General features: G+C 41.2%; 4 protein-coding genes across 7 annotated transcripts in view; 3 read left to right on the top strand and 1 right to left on the bottom strand.

Moving 5' to 3' along the window:
• Window positions 1–2,657: 2,657 nt before the first annotated feature.
• Window positions 2,658–5,873, top strand: LOC134186923 (uncharacterized). 3 transcript variants are annotated; one of them, XM_062655016.1, is made up of 7 exons: window positions 2,658–2,767; window positions 2,921–3,634; window positions 3,694–3,861; window positions 3,937–4,071; window positions 4,146–4,328; window positions 4,394–4,555; window positions 5,354–5,873. In XM_062655016.1, the coding sequence occupies exons 1-7, from the start codon at window positions 2,659–2,661 to the stop codon at window positions 5,671–5,673; spliced, it is 1,791 nt and encodes a 596-aa protein (XP_062511000.1). In that variant the 5' UTR covers window position 2,658; the 3' UTR covers window positions 5,674–5,873. The 3 variants fall into 3 exon arrangements, with proteins under 3 accessions (XP_062511000.1, XP_062510999.1, XP_062511001.1); XM_062655015.1 differs by having other exon boundaries at window positions 4,143–4,328; XM_062655017.1 differs by lacking the exon at window positions 2,658–2,767 and having other exon boundaries at window positions 3,120–3,363; window positions 3,420–3,634; window positions 4,143–4,328.
• A 962-nt stretch (window positions 5,874–6,835) lies between these two features.
• LOC134187325 (uncharacterized) lies at window positions 6,836–7,611 on the top strand. Its single transcript, XM_062655435.1, has one exon. The coding sequence runs from the start codon at window positions 6,919–6,921 to the stop codon at window positions 7,564–7,566; it is 648 nt and encodes a 215-aa protein (XP_062511419.1). The 5' UTR covers window positions 6,836–6,918; the 3' UTR covers window positions 7,567–7,611.
• A 1,860-nt stretch (window positions 7,612–9,471) lies between these two features.
• Window positions 9,472–12,700, top strand: LOC134186966 (uncharacterized). Of its 2 annotated transcripts, none has more exons than XM_062655070.1 (6): window positions 9,472–9,546; window positions 10,735–11,426; window positions 11,488–11,649; window positions 11,716–11,850; window positions 11,922–12,062; window positions 12,133–12,700. In XM_062655070.1, exons 1-6 carry the CDS (start codon window positions 9,506–9,508, stop codon window positions 12,342–12,344), a joined length of 1,383 nt encoding a protein of 460 aa, XP_062511054.1. In that variant the 5' UTR covers window positions 9,472–9,505; the 3' UTR covers window positions 12,345–12,700. The 2 variants fall into 2 exon arrangements, with proteins under 2 accessions (XP_062511054.1, XP_062511053.1); XM_062655069.1 differs by lacking the exon at window positions 9,472–9,546 and adding an exon at window positions 10,372–10,541 and having other exon boundaries at window positions 10,716–11,426.
• A 270-nt stretch (window positions 12,701–12,970) lies between these two features.
• The window catches only part of LOC134186846 (uncharacterized), a 2,005-nt gene continuing 578 nt past the window's right edge, over window positions 12,971–14,397 (bottom strand). The window contains exons 2-3 of the mRNA XM_062654916.1: window positions 13,627–13,926; window positions 12,971–13,567 (exon numbers count right to left, since the gene is read on the bottom strand). Coding sequence (XP_062510900.1) covers window positions 13,116–13,567; window positions 13,627–13,926 — 752 coding nt within the window. The 3' untranslated portion in view covers window positions 12,971–13,115. The remainder of the gene's footprint in view (window positions 13,568–13,626; window positions 13,927–14,397) is intronic.

Here is a 14,397-nt window from a genome sequence, read left to right as displayed (position 1 = left end):
GCATAATAATGAAAGTCAAGGAACAGAATGTTGAACGTCTTTATCATACAGAGAATCATCAAAATTGCACTTAGACAACTTTGACAACTTTTCAAAAATTAGACGAGAGTTGCAACACTATAAAACTCTAGACAGTTGCTTTCTCCAACTATCTCTAAAGTCTGTTTCGCTGCTTTTTCCATTTGCATCTTTTGAAATTTTGGAGATCTTATCGAGATAGCCTTCAGTCATAGGGCCCCAAAAACCAAAGTGTTTAAAAACCAGTGAAATACGTGTATCAGATTTTGCTATAGACTGCTGTTGACAATATTTTTCATTTTGCGTTTTTCTCTCAACTCAGTTGCATAACCTGATATTTTGGCAGCTGATTATACGGTGTCATAACAGACGGACAGACAGACAGAAAGACAGACAGACAGACAGACAGACAGACAGACGCTTTATTCTTTTATAGACTCTACATGTACAAAAGCAAACCAGTCTTTGCAAATAACAAAGTCATAGATCAACTAATGGCCTTGGCCTTCAACGTCAAAGTCGAATAATCTATTTAACCATAATTGGGTGACAGTTTTGACAGACAGGCAGACAGACAGACAGACAGACAGACAGACAGAAAAAACCCGGCGATTTTCGCTTAGCAACACGCATGAGGTTGGGTCTTGAAATGCCCCTCGGTTCTGTTGTCCCTGTATGCGAATGCGACAAAGACATTGATAAAGACGGCTATCACCTTCTCACATGTAAGACCGGCGGTGGGCCAATATGGACTCACGAGACATTGTCTAGTGTTTGGAGCGACTGTCTACAGCATTTGAAGATGTCTCATCAGCGGGAACCAAGGAATCTTTACGTTAATAGCGACGACCGCCCCGACATCGTTGTCTTTGACGCTCAACAGGGTTGTGACATTGAGCTGGACATCTCGGTGGCCCACCCATGGGCACTACATGTGATCTCTCGAGCAGCTCAGGAAGACGGCGCGGCCGCAGCTACCCGTGAGGTCAAGAAATCAGAAAAATACGCTAAAGAAAGGGACGTCTGGGGCCTCCCCTCCAAATGCATCCCATTAGTGTTCGAACACTTCGGACGTTGGGGCTCAGAGGCAGCTCAATTCCTACACCGCCTGTCACTCCAGTCTATAGACGAAGACGGAAGAAAGAACAGTCATGAATTTAAGTTATTGTGGCGTAAATGCATGTCGGTAGCTTTGCAAAGGTGTAATGCTAACGTAATTAGCAGAAAGTTGGCAAGACTGGGACATTCTTCATTCGCACGTAGTTAAATTATGGCGTCGGCCGTTTGGGCCAGACTAGAATGTAGTAGTGTTGTTCTTTGAAAATATATGTATTGACAGACAGACAGACAGACAGACAGACAGACAGACAGACAGACAGACAGACAGACAGACAGACAGACAGACAGACAGAGAGACAGACAGACAGACAGACAGACAGACAGACAGACAGACGCACAGACAGACAGACACACAGACAGACAGACACACAGACAGACACACAGATAGAAGTCTTATCAAAATCGGCAGAAGAAGATGGATTCGCGGCTTCAGTAACGGAGGAGCACAAGAAGAAGAAATATGTTAGGCTAGCCTTGTATGATGGTGGTACTACTAGCTCAAAACTTATCCAGTTAGTCTTTGAACATTTGGGGGATGGGACAAGAAGCAGAAGGATACCTGAATACTCTTGATTCCAGAGCAGGAAACTGTAAAGGGAAGAGAAACCATTCTAAATTTGTCTGTTACTGGAGGAAACGTATAGCTGCATTTAATTGCGCAGAAAGCTAATGCCGAGTGATGCTAGATATGAAAATTGAAGAGGATAGCACACGGGGAAATGGGGTTATGAGTGAAGAATTGGATATAAAATGTAGAACTCCTTAATTAAAGACCCAGTATTGAAAGGTCAACCAGTGAGAAGCATTTACTTCTTACAAAGAAGCGGAAACGTGCCGCACTCCGTCGTTGTCGCCTCTCAATACTCTGACGATACGTTTTGCTTCGGCCTCAGTGATTAGCTGAGAGGTCGACCTCTCAGCCAGTAAATTCCAAAACTCACGAAAGTTTTTTTGTTTCTTTTCATCTGCCGCCATAACTAGTTCGCGCCAAATTGCTCACAGTGTACCCCGTATATGGCCGCAAATGGTCTGGACTGGGAGGATTTGCAAATGATGCCATAATTTGACGATTTGTCTAGGCGGTATACGTATGCAAATTCGCAAATTGTCTAGCCCATCTGAGAATGTTCTAAATTTGCGAACGGTCTAGATTTGCAAACGGTGTCCTCGCGTTCCCCGTCCTGTCCGACGATTCGCGAATTGTCTAGCCCGTATGCGAATTCGCAAATGGTCTGGCCCATTCACGAAAGGTCCGGATTCGCTGTTGGTCCGTAACACCTAGATTTAGTGTTTGCAACTGTGCTTAAAGTTTATTGAAATAAATGAAGACAAACATACAGGCAGACAGACAGACAGACACCAATGAATGTAATAATTGCTAAACATATGTGTAATTGCAAGCTACAGTATCGAGTTCGAACTCAATTGTTTGCAGACTTGCAGCTCACGAGACAGTACGCCAATGCGACCAACACGGCGCATACTCAGACGCCATTTTACTTTCACTGTGGTGCAGTTGAGATGGCCTTCACGAGAATGTTTTCCTTCCTATCGCTATGTGTGGTTATCCTAAACCAACCTGAAATCAACTCCGCATCCCCGAGCGATGACGACCAACGTCATCCAGTAGGTAAGGATTCCACCACAGTTTGTGCCTTTCAAACTATGTAACAGGCTTGCTGTCGTGCAAGCAGCAGAATTGCTGTTGTTGTTAGAGCTGTTGCTCTAATTTGGTTGCATGACTGATAGATTAACTTCAAGATTGCCTGTTCTTCTGCTCTAGGTCAGTGCTCTCTGTCTAGCATAGCCAAAACTTATGCAAAAAGTGGCCATCTCGTGGTTCATAAGGAAAGTTCGTTTGTCGCCTATTGTCTATGCGGAGAAACGTCGAACACTCCAATCACGTGGACAGGAAATGCTGTAGACAACGGACGTGGTAGTAGTCAAAATGTCGCATTTGGTAGATCGAAATACAAACTGCCGAACGTGTCTAAGAGCGACGAAGGACATTTGTGTTGCGTTCAGGGCGAGCACTCGGCGTGTCTCTACTTGCTAGTCGTCGATGCGCCCGTCGTCACACTGTCCGATCGAAGTCACGTGACGTGCAAGAATGAAACTTCAGGCAAAGCTACGAACGCTGTCTCTATTCAGTGTAATGTATCATCACACGTCGAGCAGGATCTCAGTCAAGGTTTTATGGAAGTATACATCAATGACGTCGGGACGGTAAGCTACGATCAAACGCCGTCAAACAGCACTTTCAAAGATCAATCGGGAAATAGTGTGTACACTAAGGCATTTGAGTTTCGAGAAGAAATGCGTGATGGTGACGTTTTGGATTGCCGATGGATTCGCGAAGATGGTAAAATAGTAAAGTCGGAGGTTCAGCCGGTGGCAAATTTTCCTACGTGTCCTGTGCCAACTGTCTTCTTCACGACAACTGGTGCTTCGACTGTTGGATCAACGAACAGCACGACAGCAGCTATGAGTAGCCAGAGTAAGAGATTTGAAACAACGTGTTGTGATTCTATTTGTAAGTTTAGCATACAATTGTAGATTATGCTTTCATCATTATCATTATTGTATCGTTGATTGCCACAATTATTTTATTTGTGCTGCTTCTATTGGCATATTGTTATGTAAAAAAAGTTGAAAATAAAGTATTCAAGATAACAGCAGGATGGTTTCAACCGATGAATGATTTACAAAGAACAAACCCAAACGGTGTGTACAGTAAGCCAATGTTAATTGACTATACAGTCACAAATCATCTGCATGACAATAGACTACTTTTTGTAGAGAACCATAGGGAAGAAGAGTCGACGACAGTGCATTTACGTTTATCAGATGATGATGAAGGTCTTGAAAGGTCGACAAACGATGCAACTACACAGACATCAGGTCACTTGCCACTTTCAGACAGTTCTCCACTAGGCAAGAAAGCTACTTGACCATACACTTCAATTGTCTCTAATTTGATTGGTCAACATTTCTATTGTGTTTAGTAGGTAATTGCCTAAACTCAATTTGTGAGACAGAGACAGGTAGTCAACCTACTAGTGAAATACTCAACGAGACTGAGAACAATGTAAATCCTGGAAGAAATACATCAATTGACGACCTTGCAGACAAGTATAAACCAGCAGCTAATTGTACAGATCCTCAGCCTCTCAGCACGATAGATTTTCAAAGTAAACATATCACAATTAATTAACAATATTTTTAAACAACTGTTAACGTTCTTTGGTGTTCTTAGAGAGTGTACTAAGTGAACTAAAGACGATTAGGCAACAGTCTGAAGAGCGACTAGCGATGAATGATGATAGGAACGAACGTGTTGCACCAGCAGCTCCAGAGGAACGCATACAGACGGCCGCTTATCCGATGACCAATCACGACAGACCTGAGCAGCCAGCAGGTTTGCAGTATGTTGTTGTAATTTTTGTTGTTACTTCAACCTGTTGTTAGGGTAAAAAATAAACGCACATAAAATTAGATATTTATATTAAAACAAAAATTCGTGGAAATTTTATAAAAAAAAAGGTGGTTACAATATTCTATGGCCTGTATTTGGTTCACACTTTGTAAGGCTAAACTTCTTAGCGTTGTACAAACAAGAGAACGAAGAATGTCTATCGCACTATATGGGATTGCAAACCGTCTCTTGTAAAAATGGACCATTGCAATTGACTGACAGCATGCAGATAAAAGCAAACAAAAGACGATACTAGCGTGACAGTCTGAGGACGAGGCTAGTTACTGCAGACATCTAGATATACATACACACATGTGTTATCTAACTGTATGTATAGCTCGAGTAGTGCGTGCTGCTTCCAAGTTATCAAGCCATACAGCTATATATACTCGTCGCTGACGGCTTACCTTTAGAGTGTTCTAGTCTTAGGACGCCTTCTGACTAGCTAGCGGCACAAAAAATATGCATACAGTCATTCTTTCTGATACTTGTGTAATGACCAGTCTCTTGAACGGCAGCGTGATTTTATGTAAGCTCAAATATACAAAAACTGTTCAGTCTAGGAGTTAAAACTGAATTGCAAAGCTGTTCAAATCTAAAAAATTTTTACATTGTTATGATTTGCATGCTAGCAAGATTGTGAATGTTGTTTGGAATGAGATGTGCAAAGGTATAGACATGCATACGTTTACATATATTAGTATAGTAGTAGTAATATGTGTATTTTTGTTTCATCACTAGAAGTGTCACTATCTTCTTCTGCAAATAAAATGCCTACTGCAGCCCAGATAGTTGCCATTGCTTTAGAAGCAGACGTTCTTGTCAAGAAAGAGAAATTGGTTGCTCTCCTAGATTCTGACCTGTTTTCTACAGCGATAATCACAGTGATGGAGAAAGAACACAGAACAGAATTTCAGTGTACTCGAGCTATGCTGGAGATGTGGTGCAATGAAGGACAGGCAACTTGCCGTACAATGATTGAAGCACTTTCAAAATTGAAACTAACAAGAATTGCGTGTAAAGTATTTGGAAAACAATTAGTAGAGAATATATTACGTTAGGAATCAAAACTACTAAATGATTACGTAGAGGCAATAATCCGTCCTTGGACTAAGTTTCATGTTTGACACACAAAATCCAGAAACTATAGAAACTATTTGCAATAAAGTTTGGAACTCTGAAACTCTTTTGTGTGTTGTAGGTGTAGACTTAAATAACTCAACACTCGATATACTATCTGTATCCAAAGCATGCAAAATTATACGAGCAATGTGCATTGAACTAAACTCGATAACTCAATAGTTAGTTGCAGTTTGTACCAAATAAATGACTTCAATGTACGTGGTTGAATCAACTGACAGTAGTACCAACTTTCTTCTCTTATAGTAAAGTAGCATTTAGATGCTGACTAGATGCATGCACTTGTAGCTACAATTGTAAATTGCTAAAATCTTGTTACAATTTATGAATTTGACAAACGGGCAGACAGACAGACAGACAGACAGACAGACAGGCAGGCAGACAGACAGACAGACAGACAGACAGACAGACAGACAGACAGACTGACAGGCAGACAGACAGACAGACAGACAGACAGACAGACAGACAGACAGACAGACAGACAGACAGAAAAACAGACTAACAGACAGAAAGACAGACAGACAGACGGACAGACAGACAGACAGACAGACAGACAGACAGACAGACAGACAGACAGACAGACAGACAGACAAAAAGACTTTAGAGGTTTTTGGAGAAAAAATTTTCAACAATATTACAGCGATGCAACACTAGAGTCATCCTCCACAAGCTGAGACGTGTACGTCTTTCCTGGAGAAGAAGATGAGAACATACACAATAGAGACTACCAAAGTAGTTTGCATTAAACTAAAGCTGAACTCAGTAGATTTCTTGTATTTAGTGTTAGAAATGTACCGTAGAGTTTGTGTTTCAATAAATGAGACAGAAAGACAGACAGACAGACAGACAGACAGGCAGACAATGAAACAACATCATCAATAGCACAAGAGAACAGCATTAGTCATCACCTACAGCAGTCCCTGTGTCCAGGTCAGGCCCTATCAGATCTCCTCTGCAACACCAAAGGGCTTCAGCACAATTTGACTGAAAAACAGACAAAACTCAAAGTTCAGGACATGATTGAAAGATCTGCGACCAAGGATGCAGCTCGTTTGAGATCTCTTCAAGGGAAGGGATCAGGAGCCTGGCTAGATGTCATTCCCAGCTCAAGAAAGCTTGCAATTTCCCCTGGATTGTTCCGCCTGGCAGCTTTATTGAGGTTGGGTATGCGTTTGCCATTGCCTCTGTCAGCAACCTTATGTGATTGCGGCACAGCCTTAGATCCTGAAGGATATCATCTGATTACTTGTAAGACAGGTGGGGGACCAGTTTGGTCTCATAATTCAATAGTCTCTGCTTGGTCCGAGTGTTTGAAACGCGTGTCTCTTCCCCATACCGTTGAGCCAAGAGACTGTTACAGCAGCTCTCAGTCCAGACCCGATATTGCTGTTTATAATGCAACCGACTTTAACGTTGAGCTCGACATTTCCTTAGCCCACCCATGGAGCACCGACATAATTTCAGTCGCAGCTACAACTGATGGATCTGCTGCTTCAAAAAGGGAGGGAAAGAAGAGAGAGAAGTACAGCAGAGAGACTCACACTAGTGGGGGTTCTCCATGCCTAATTCCACTGGTGTTTGAGCATTATGGCCGCTGGGGAAATGCAGGAGAAAAGTTTCTCCATCAAATCTCTCTGCGATCACGAGATGATGACGGCAAGGTGAACTCCAGTGAGTTCAAGACTTATTGGAGACGATTAATGTCCATTACTTTACAGCGGTGTAACAGTATGGTTTTGGCGAAGAAGATTGACAGAATAGTGTGTAGAAATGACTCCGTAGCTGGTTTTTACAGTTACCAGAGTGTACGTTAAGCTTTCATTTCATGACCCTTTGGGTCATTTTTCTTGGACTCATAGATAGTGATTTAGCTTTGACTGTAATAGCGTTGATGTTTACCAATAGATGTTTTTGACAGACAGACAGACAGACAGACAGGCAATACATCAAGCCTCAATTTCACTCCTCTGGTATTTGAACATTTTGGAACATGGGGATCAGAAGCTACCAACTATCTCAACAAACTTGCCAGAAGATCAAGAGACATTGAAGGTTATACAAATGAAGCTGACTTTAGAGGTATTTGGAGAAAAAAATTCTCAATAATATTACAACGATGCAACACTAAAGTCATCCTCCACAAGCTGATTCGTGTCTTACCTGGAGAAGAAGATGAGAACATACACAATAGAGACTATCAAAGTAGTTTGCATTAAACTAAAGCTGAACTCAGTAGATTGCTTGTATTTAGTGTTAGAAATGAAACGTAGAGTTTGTGTTTCAATAAATGAAATAGACAGACAGACAGACAGACAGACAGACAGACAGACAGACAGACAGACAGACAGACAGACAGACAGACAGGCTGACCTGGGTTATCTTTTAAGTTAAGTTGTTACTGTTTTTAGTGCTTTTTCCTGTGTACTGTAGCACCTAAAACATTATGTCATTGCCTAGCACTCTTTGTATGATAGATGAATGTTTGAAAATATATGTGACAGACAGACAGACAGACAGACAGACAGACAGACAGACAGACAGACAGACAGACAGAATCAAGTTTATTGTCAACAATCTTCACTACTACAAACAGTTATTGTTAAAATGAAATGTTCTACTTGTAGTCCGAGACTATTGCTAATGAGTAAAACACTGAATGTCTCTATCTACTCCCAAAACACTGTCATCTCCTAATAACAGACAGACAGACTGACTGACTGACAGGCAGGCAGGCAGGCAGGCAGGCAGGCAGGCAGGCAGGCAGGCAGGCAGGCAGGCAGGCAGGCAGGCAGGCAGGCAGGCAGGCAGGCAGGCAGGCAGGCAGGCAGGCAGGCAGGCAGGCAGGCAGGCAGGCAGGCAGGCAGGCAGGCAGGCAGGCAGACAGACTGACAGCAGTCCCACTAGTCTTGGAACATTTTGGTCGATGGGGACAACAAGCAGAAATGTACCTACAGCATTTGTCAAGTAGATCAACGGATGCCTATGGAACAACAAATGCCTCCTCATTCAAGACACATTGGAGGGAGCGCATGTCCATTCAGCTACAAAAAGCCAATGCTCGAGTCATCTACAGGAAAGTGGAGAGACTTTTAGATGATGCTAGTTAATTTGTGTTTTTCCAAGGCCATTTGGCCTTTACTTTTTTTTAGTAAAGGAGCAAGCACGTGTGTAGTTAATTGGACTGATGAGGACATTGTGTTGTAGAGGATTTAGCCTCCATCTGTACGTACTTTGTTCTATTGAATAAAATACCTTTGACAGACTGACAGACAGACAGACAGACAGACAGACAAGGTTTTGGAGAAAGGTATTAGATCCAACTACGACAATTTCCTTGCTTTCAATTGAGAAGATCTGCTCCAAATTTTACCTCCTCCACGCCGCCAGCAAGCTACAGATCATCGTTTGTATATAGTTCTATAGTTATAAAACTTTGTTAGTAATTGAGAAGCACCACAGTGCTAAACAGTCGGCCGGTGTGTGATATCTCGTCACGTGATAATGTTTGTATATACTGAGGTTTTAGCCCAATCCATTTGTCTCAGCTAAGGCAGGCGTGTAAATAAAGAGTGCTTGCAAAGCTGTCTCCAAACTTGAGTACAGGTCCGTCGTTTCGTCCAACAAACAGACAAGCTGTCATGGACAATGCACGTTCCCCCTTGGAAAATTCCTGTGGAGCGATTGCAGCTGCGCACAAGAACACTGCTCAGCCACGGAAACCAAAACTTCAAGCTGTCAGACTGCAGAACCATTATGCAGAAACACCGTGTAACAAACAAGATGTTACAAATCAGGTACGTTTCAGCTACACTTACCGCACTGCGCCTGCATAAATCTTACCAGCACCTTGGTTTTTTAAGACGCCTGGTTGTTGGTGGGAAACATGCTAATGAAAATGTAGACTATAGGTGCTGTTTCTAAGTGCTAAACCCTTATAATAAGCACAGGACTAACCAACTCGTATAAGATGGACGACCTCATTCCCGAATATTAATTCTCGTAGCAGCTACCAAACAAAAAGAGGTGCAGCCTTAGGATAACATCACGTTCGTCTATGGGTTGGTAATGACACCAATGTCTCCTCTGTAGCTTCATTTGCATCTGCGCTAAAGTGCCTAGTCCAGTATAAATACGGTCATACGGTCGGTGGTCGTCAGAAGACTACTGTACCTATAGCCCGCATATCCGGGCCTCGGGTAAACATGCTTTCACGATCGCTTTCGTTGAAAGAAATTCAATTCTGTCGAAGGGATGTAGCGTGACCTCTGCAAATGGGGGGATAAACTTCACGATGCTACGAGACACGCCCACTTTTTATGGATACGCCCATTTTATTGGCTTCTAGTTACTGATACAGTAGAATCAGTAGCGGATCCAGACTGGAAAAAGAGTGGTGTATATATTCATACAGCTTTGGTCCTCACACGTATTTACAGTCCACCATTTTTATGACCACGCCTACAAATGATTGGGTTAATAGCCTGGTCTAGCCCATGCCACGCTACGTTCCTGAATTGCATAATCCTTGTGCTTCTCCGACAGTCACGAAGATATATGAGATAGAGAGTTCGAACTCGATTGCTTGCAGACTCGACGACGACGACCGCTCACGAGACAGTATGCTAATTCAATGCAGACTCGAACGCCAGTTTTACTTTCGCAACAGCGCAAGTGAGAGTAATGGCTTTCGCAAGAATGTTTTCGTTCATATCACTATGCGTGATTATCCTAAATCAGCCCGAAATCAACTCCGAAACCCTTAACGATGACGGACAACGTCATCCTGTAGGTAAGGATTTCACTACATGCAGTTTTGTGCTTTTCCAAACTATCGCGATTGTGTAACAAGCTTGCTGTCGTGCAAGCAACAAGATTGTTGTTGTTGTTGTTAGTTGTTGTTGTTCCATTGTGGTTGACTACTAGATTAATTACTTTCAAGGTCGACTGTGTTCTTATGCTATAGGTCAGTGTTCTCTGTCTAGCGTAATCAAAACTTACGCAAGAAGTGGTCATCTCGTGGTTCATAGGGAAAGTTTGTTTGTCGCCTATTGTGTATGCGGAGAAACGTTCGCTCCAATCACGTGGACAGGGAATGCTGTAGACAATGGGCGTGGTAGTAATCAAGATGTCACTTTTGGTAGATCGAAATACAGACTGTCGAATGTCTCTAAGCGAGACGAGGGACGTTTGTGTTGTGTTCAGGGCGAGCACTCGGTGTGTCTCTACTTACTAGTCGTCGATGCGCCCGTCGTCACCTTGTCAGACCGAACTCACGTGACGTGCAATAATGAAACTTTAGGCAAAGATACGAACGCTGTCTCTATTCAGTGTAATGTATCATCACACGTCGAGCAGGATCTCGCTCAAGGTTTCATGCAAGTTTACATCAATGACGTCGGGACGGTAAGCTACGATCAAACGCCGTCAAACGGCACTCGCAAAGATCTAGCGGGAAATAATGTGTATACTAAAGCGTTTGAGTTTCGAGAAGACATGCGTAATGGTGACAGTTTGGATTGTCGGTGGATTCGCGAAGATGGTAAAATAGTGAAGTCGAACGTTCAGCTGGTGGCAAAAGATCATACGTGTTCTGTGCCAACCGTCTCGTTCACGACAATTGCTGCTTCGACTGTTGGATCAACGAACAGCACGACAGTAGCTATGACTAGCCAAAGTAAGAGATTTTGGAAACAAAATGTTTTGATTCTAGTTGTGAGTTTAGCATACAACTGTAGATGATGGTCTCATCATTGGCTTGACTGTACCGTTGACTGCCTCTGTAATTGTGCTGCTTCTAATTGCTTGCTATTATCGAAAAGAAATCGGAAATAAATTTAGAAAAAGATGGCCTCAACCGATGAATGATTTACAAAGGACAAACCAAAACGGCGTGTACAGTAAGCCAATATTAATTGACTATACAGTCACAAATCATTTGCATGACAATAGACTTCTTTTTGTAGAGAACCGTAGAGAAGAAGAGTCGACGACGGTGGATTTAGGATTATCAGATGATGATGAAGGTCTTGAAGGGTCGAAAAACCATGCAAATACACAAACATCAAGTCACTTGCCACCTTCAGACAGTCCTTCTCTAGGCAAGAAAGCTACTTGAACATACACTTCAATTGTCTCTAATTTGATTGGTCGACATTTCTATTGCATTTAGTACGTAATTGCCTAAACTCAATTTCTGAGACAGAGACAAGAAGTCGACCTACCAGTGAAATACTCAACAAGACTGAGAATAATGGTAATCCTAGACGAAACTCATCGATTGACGACCTTGCAGACAGAATGGATTTTGAAAGTAAACAGATCACAACTGTTGATTAACAACATTTTTCAAGCAACTGTTTACGTTCTTTTGGTGTTTTTAGAGAGTGTAATAAGTCAGCTAAAGACAATTAGCCAACAATTTGAAGAGCACCAAAGGATGGCCGATGATTTGCTTGAACGTGTTACACCAGCAGCTCCAAAAAAACGCATACAGACGGCCGCTTATTCGATGACCAATCACGACAGTATGTCTAGGGAGATAGACAGAGGACATAGCGAATCTTGCAAGATTATTCGTATGACTGCTGTATAACCTAGATATTACAAATTGGCATTTTAGACTTAGTGTTATTGCTTTACTAAATCAAGCAATACATCGATCAGTTGAAGTTATGATGTTGTTTGGAAATTTACTTTACTACACTCTAACTCAAATAAATTCACAGTAATTAATTTTTAAACAGCTGTGTGAGCTATAAATTAGAATATTAGGAATGTTTGAATGCATTATTTCAATTAGGCAAATTTGTAATACTGCAAAATAGAATTTGAATTTAGCAACTAGAAAAATTGCTGTTAGGAAATAGTGTATGCTATGTGACTGGTAAGTATACATTACATATATACTGTCTTGCTCATTGTACAATGTCTTGAGCACAGTTGCTTGAAAGTGTGGCTTCACGCATAGTGAATGTTTGTAAAACGATTAATATAACATAATCATTAATCTTAATTAATCAAGTTTTAATAACAACTAAACAATTATAATAATATTATTAATTTATTAAAATTTTATAACTCGTGTTATCTATTGTTATTATTATTGTTGTTATTATTATGTTGTTTCACACGCAGGAATACCGGGTATTGTGTGATGCAAAAGTAAGTCTTGGTCAGAGAGATGATCTTTTGCAGTCTTATGTTACTGCAGCCTAGCAATGCAGATAAATTGACGTCAAATTGCAAAAAGATTAATATTGTACACAATACAATGATTAAGTACTTAATTGATACAAACAAGCAACAACAGCAATTTTGTGTAAAAACTTTTAAAGTTGTAAAGCTTCAAGACCTTATTTTCAACTCACATAGTCATCAAAATCAGCAGAAAAGTTACAACAAATTGATAAGAAACTGTTTTTCGAAATTGTTTACTTTTATCATTTACGGACTCTCGTAGGTATCCATCACTTCTTTGTACCATCAAGGGTTCTCTCGTTTTTGGTTCTAAACTTTCAGTCACACAACCTTGAACGTGCTCAAACGGACGAACATTTAACAAACAGATGTAGTACTTCTTTGTGGCACGTTTTCCGTATCCATTAAAAACTATGTTTTCGTATACACCCGAAATATCTGCACTGATATTTTTCAAACGTAGAACTCGTCCGTCAGTAATGAACTTGCTGCCTCGTTTCCATAGTACATATCTAAGATCAGGATAAGAGAGATTAGACACAGAGCTGTGTATCTCTAGACTGTCTCCTTCATGGACTTCAAAAAATTCATCTGCTGGATTAGTAAAGTAAGCAGGCACTATAAGCAACAAACAGCAACCATAACGTATAGATTAAAAATATGTATAAATTGTTTACCAAAAATATGAGTTGAAACAGACTTCTTTATGCCAGTGTGCCCTGTTGTCGTGCATGTATACTCTCCTGCATCTTTTTCTGTGAAGAATTTTATGATTATTATGTTGGTGCAGGCAAATACTCTGTTGTTGTGATTGCAATCGATTGTGCGATTGTTTCTCAACCATTTTGTTTCGCCGTCTTTTGCAGGAAGATTGTTAAGATAGCACTGAAAACGTACTTGATCGAGATGACGAGAAGCTACCATAAATGGTGGAACTGACTTGACGCCATTCTGTGACTTCGTAGCATCACTGAACACTGTAGAACGCAAATCAAACTTGTAAATAATTATTACTAGCAATAAAGATTAACCGAACTATAAGTATTGTGAGTGTGTGTGTGTGTGTGTGTGTGTGTGTGTGTGTGTGTGTGTGCGCGCGCGTGTGTGTGTATGTGTGTGTGTGTGTGTGTGTGTGTGTGTGTGTGTGTGTGTGTGTGTGTGTGTGTGTGTGAGTGTGTGTGTGTGTGTGTGTGTGTGTGTGTGTGTGTGTGTGTGTGTGTGTTGCATGAGCGAATATATAGTGCAAACGAATTTACTTCTTGTAATAACCTATTCCAATTGTCTAACTTAATTAAAATTCTAAATATATCCAAGATGCAGTCGAAAGTAGATTTACTTGAATAGCAAAGCGTAGTCTCATACACTCAGCAACTGTTTCTTGCTCATGGCAATGACGAATAGTTCTTGAATATTTAATTTAAAAGCATATCCTGCTTATTTTAATGTTT

Source organism: Corticium candelabrum, chromosome 11 (genome assembly GCF_963422355.1).
Source record: "Corticium candelabrum chromosome 11, ooCorCand1.1, whole genome shotgun sequence".
Taxonomy (NCBI): Eukaryota; Metazoa; Porifera; class Homoscleromorpha; order Homosclerophorida; family Plakinidae; genus Corticium; species Corticium candelabrum.
This window is presented reverse-complemented; position numbering and strand designations above follow the sequence as displayed.

Coding starts and splice junctions, on each gene's coding strand:
- LOC134186923 (XM_062655015.1), top strand. CDS start 2,659: ATGGCCTTCACGAGAATGTTTTCCTTCCTATCGCTATGTGTGGTTATC. Junction 3,635..3,693: donor AGCAGCTATGAGTAGCCAGA/GTAAGAGATTTG, acceptor ATACAATTGTAG/ATTATGCTTTCATCATTATC. Junction 4,329..4,393: donor CAGCACGATAGATTTTCAAA/GTAAACATATCA, acceptor TGGTGTTCTTAG/AGAGTGTACTAAGTGAACTA.
- LOC134187325 (XM_062655435.1), top strand. CDS start 6,919: ATGCGTTTGCCATTGCCTCTGTCAGCAACCTTATGTGATTGCGGCACA.
- LOC134186966 (XM_062655069.1), top strand. CDS start 10,433: ATGGCTTTCGCAAGAATGTTTTCGTTCATATCACTATGCGTGATTATC. Junction 11,427..11,487: donor AGTAGCTATGACTAGCCAAA/GTAAGAGATTTT, acceptor ATACAACTGTAG/ATGATGGTCTCATCATTGGC. Junction 11,851..11,921: donor TTCAGACAGTCCTTCTCTAG/GCAAGAAAGCTA, acceptor TATTGCATTTAG/TACGTAATTGCCTAAACTCA.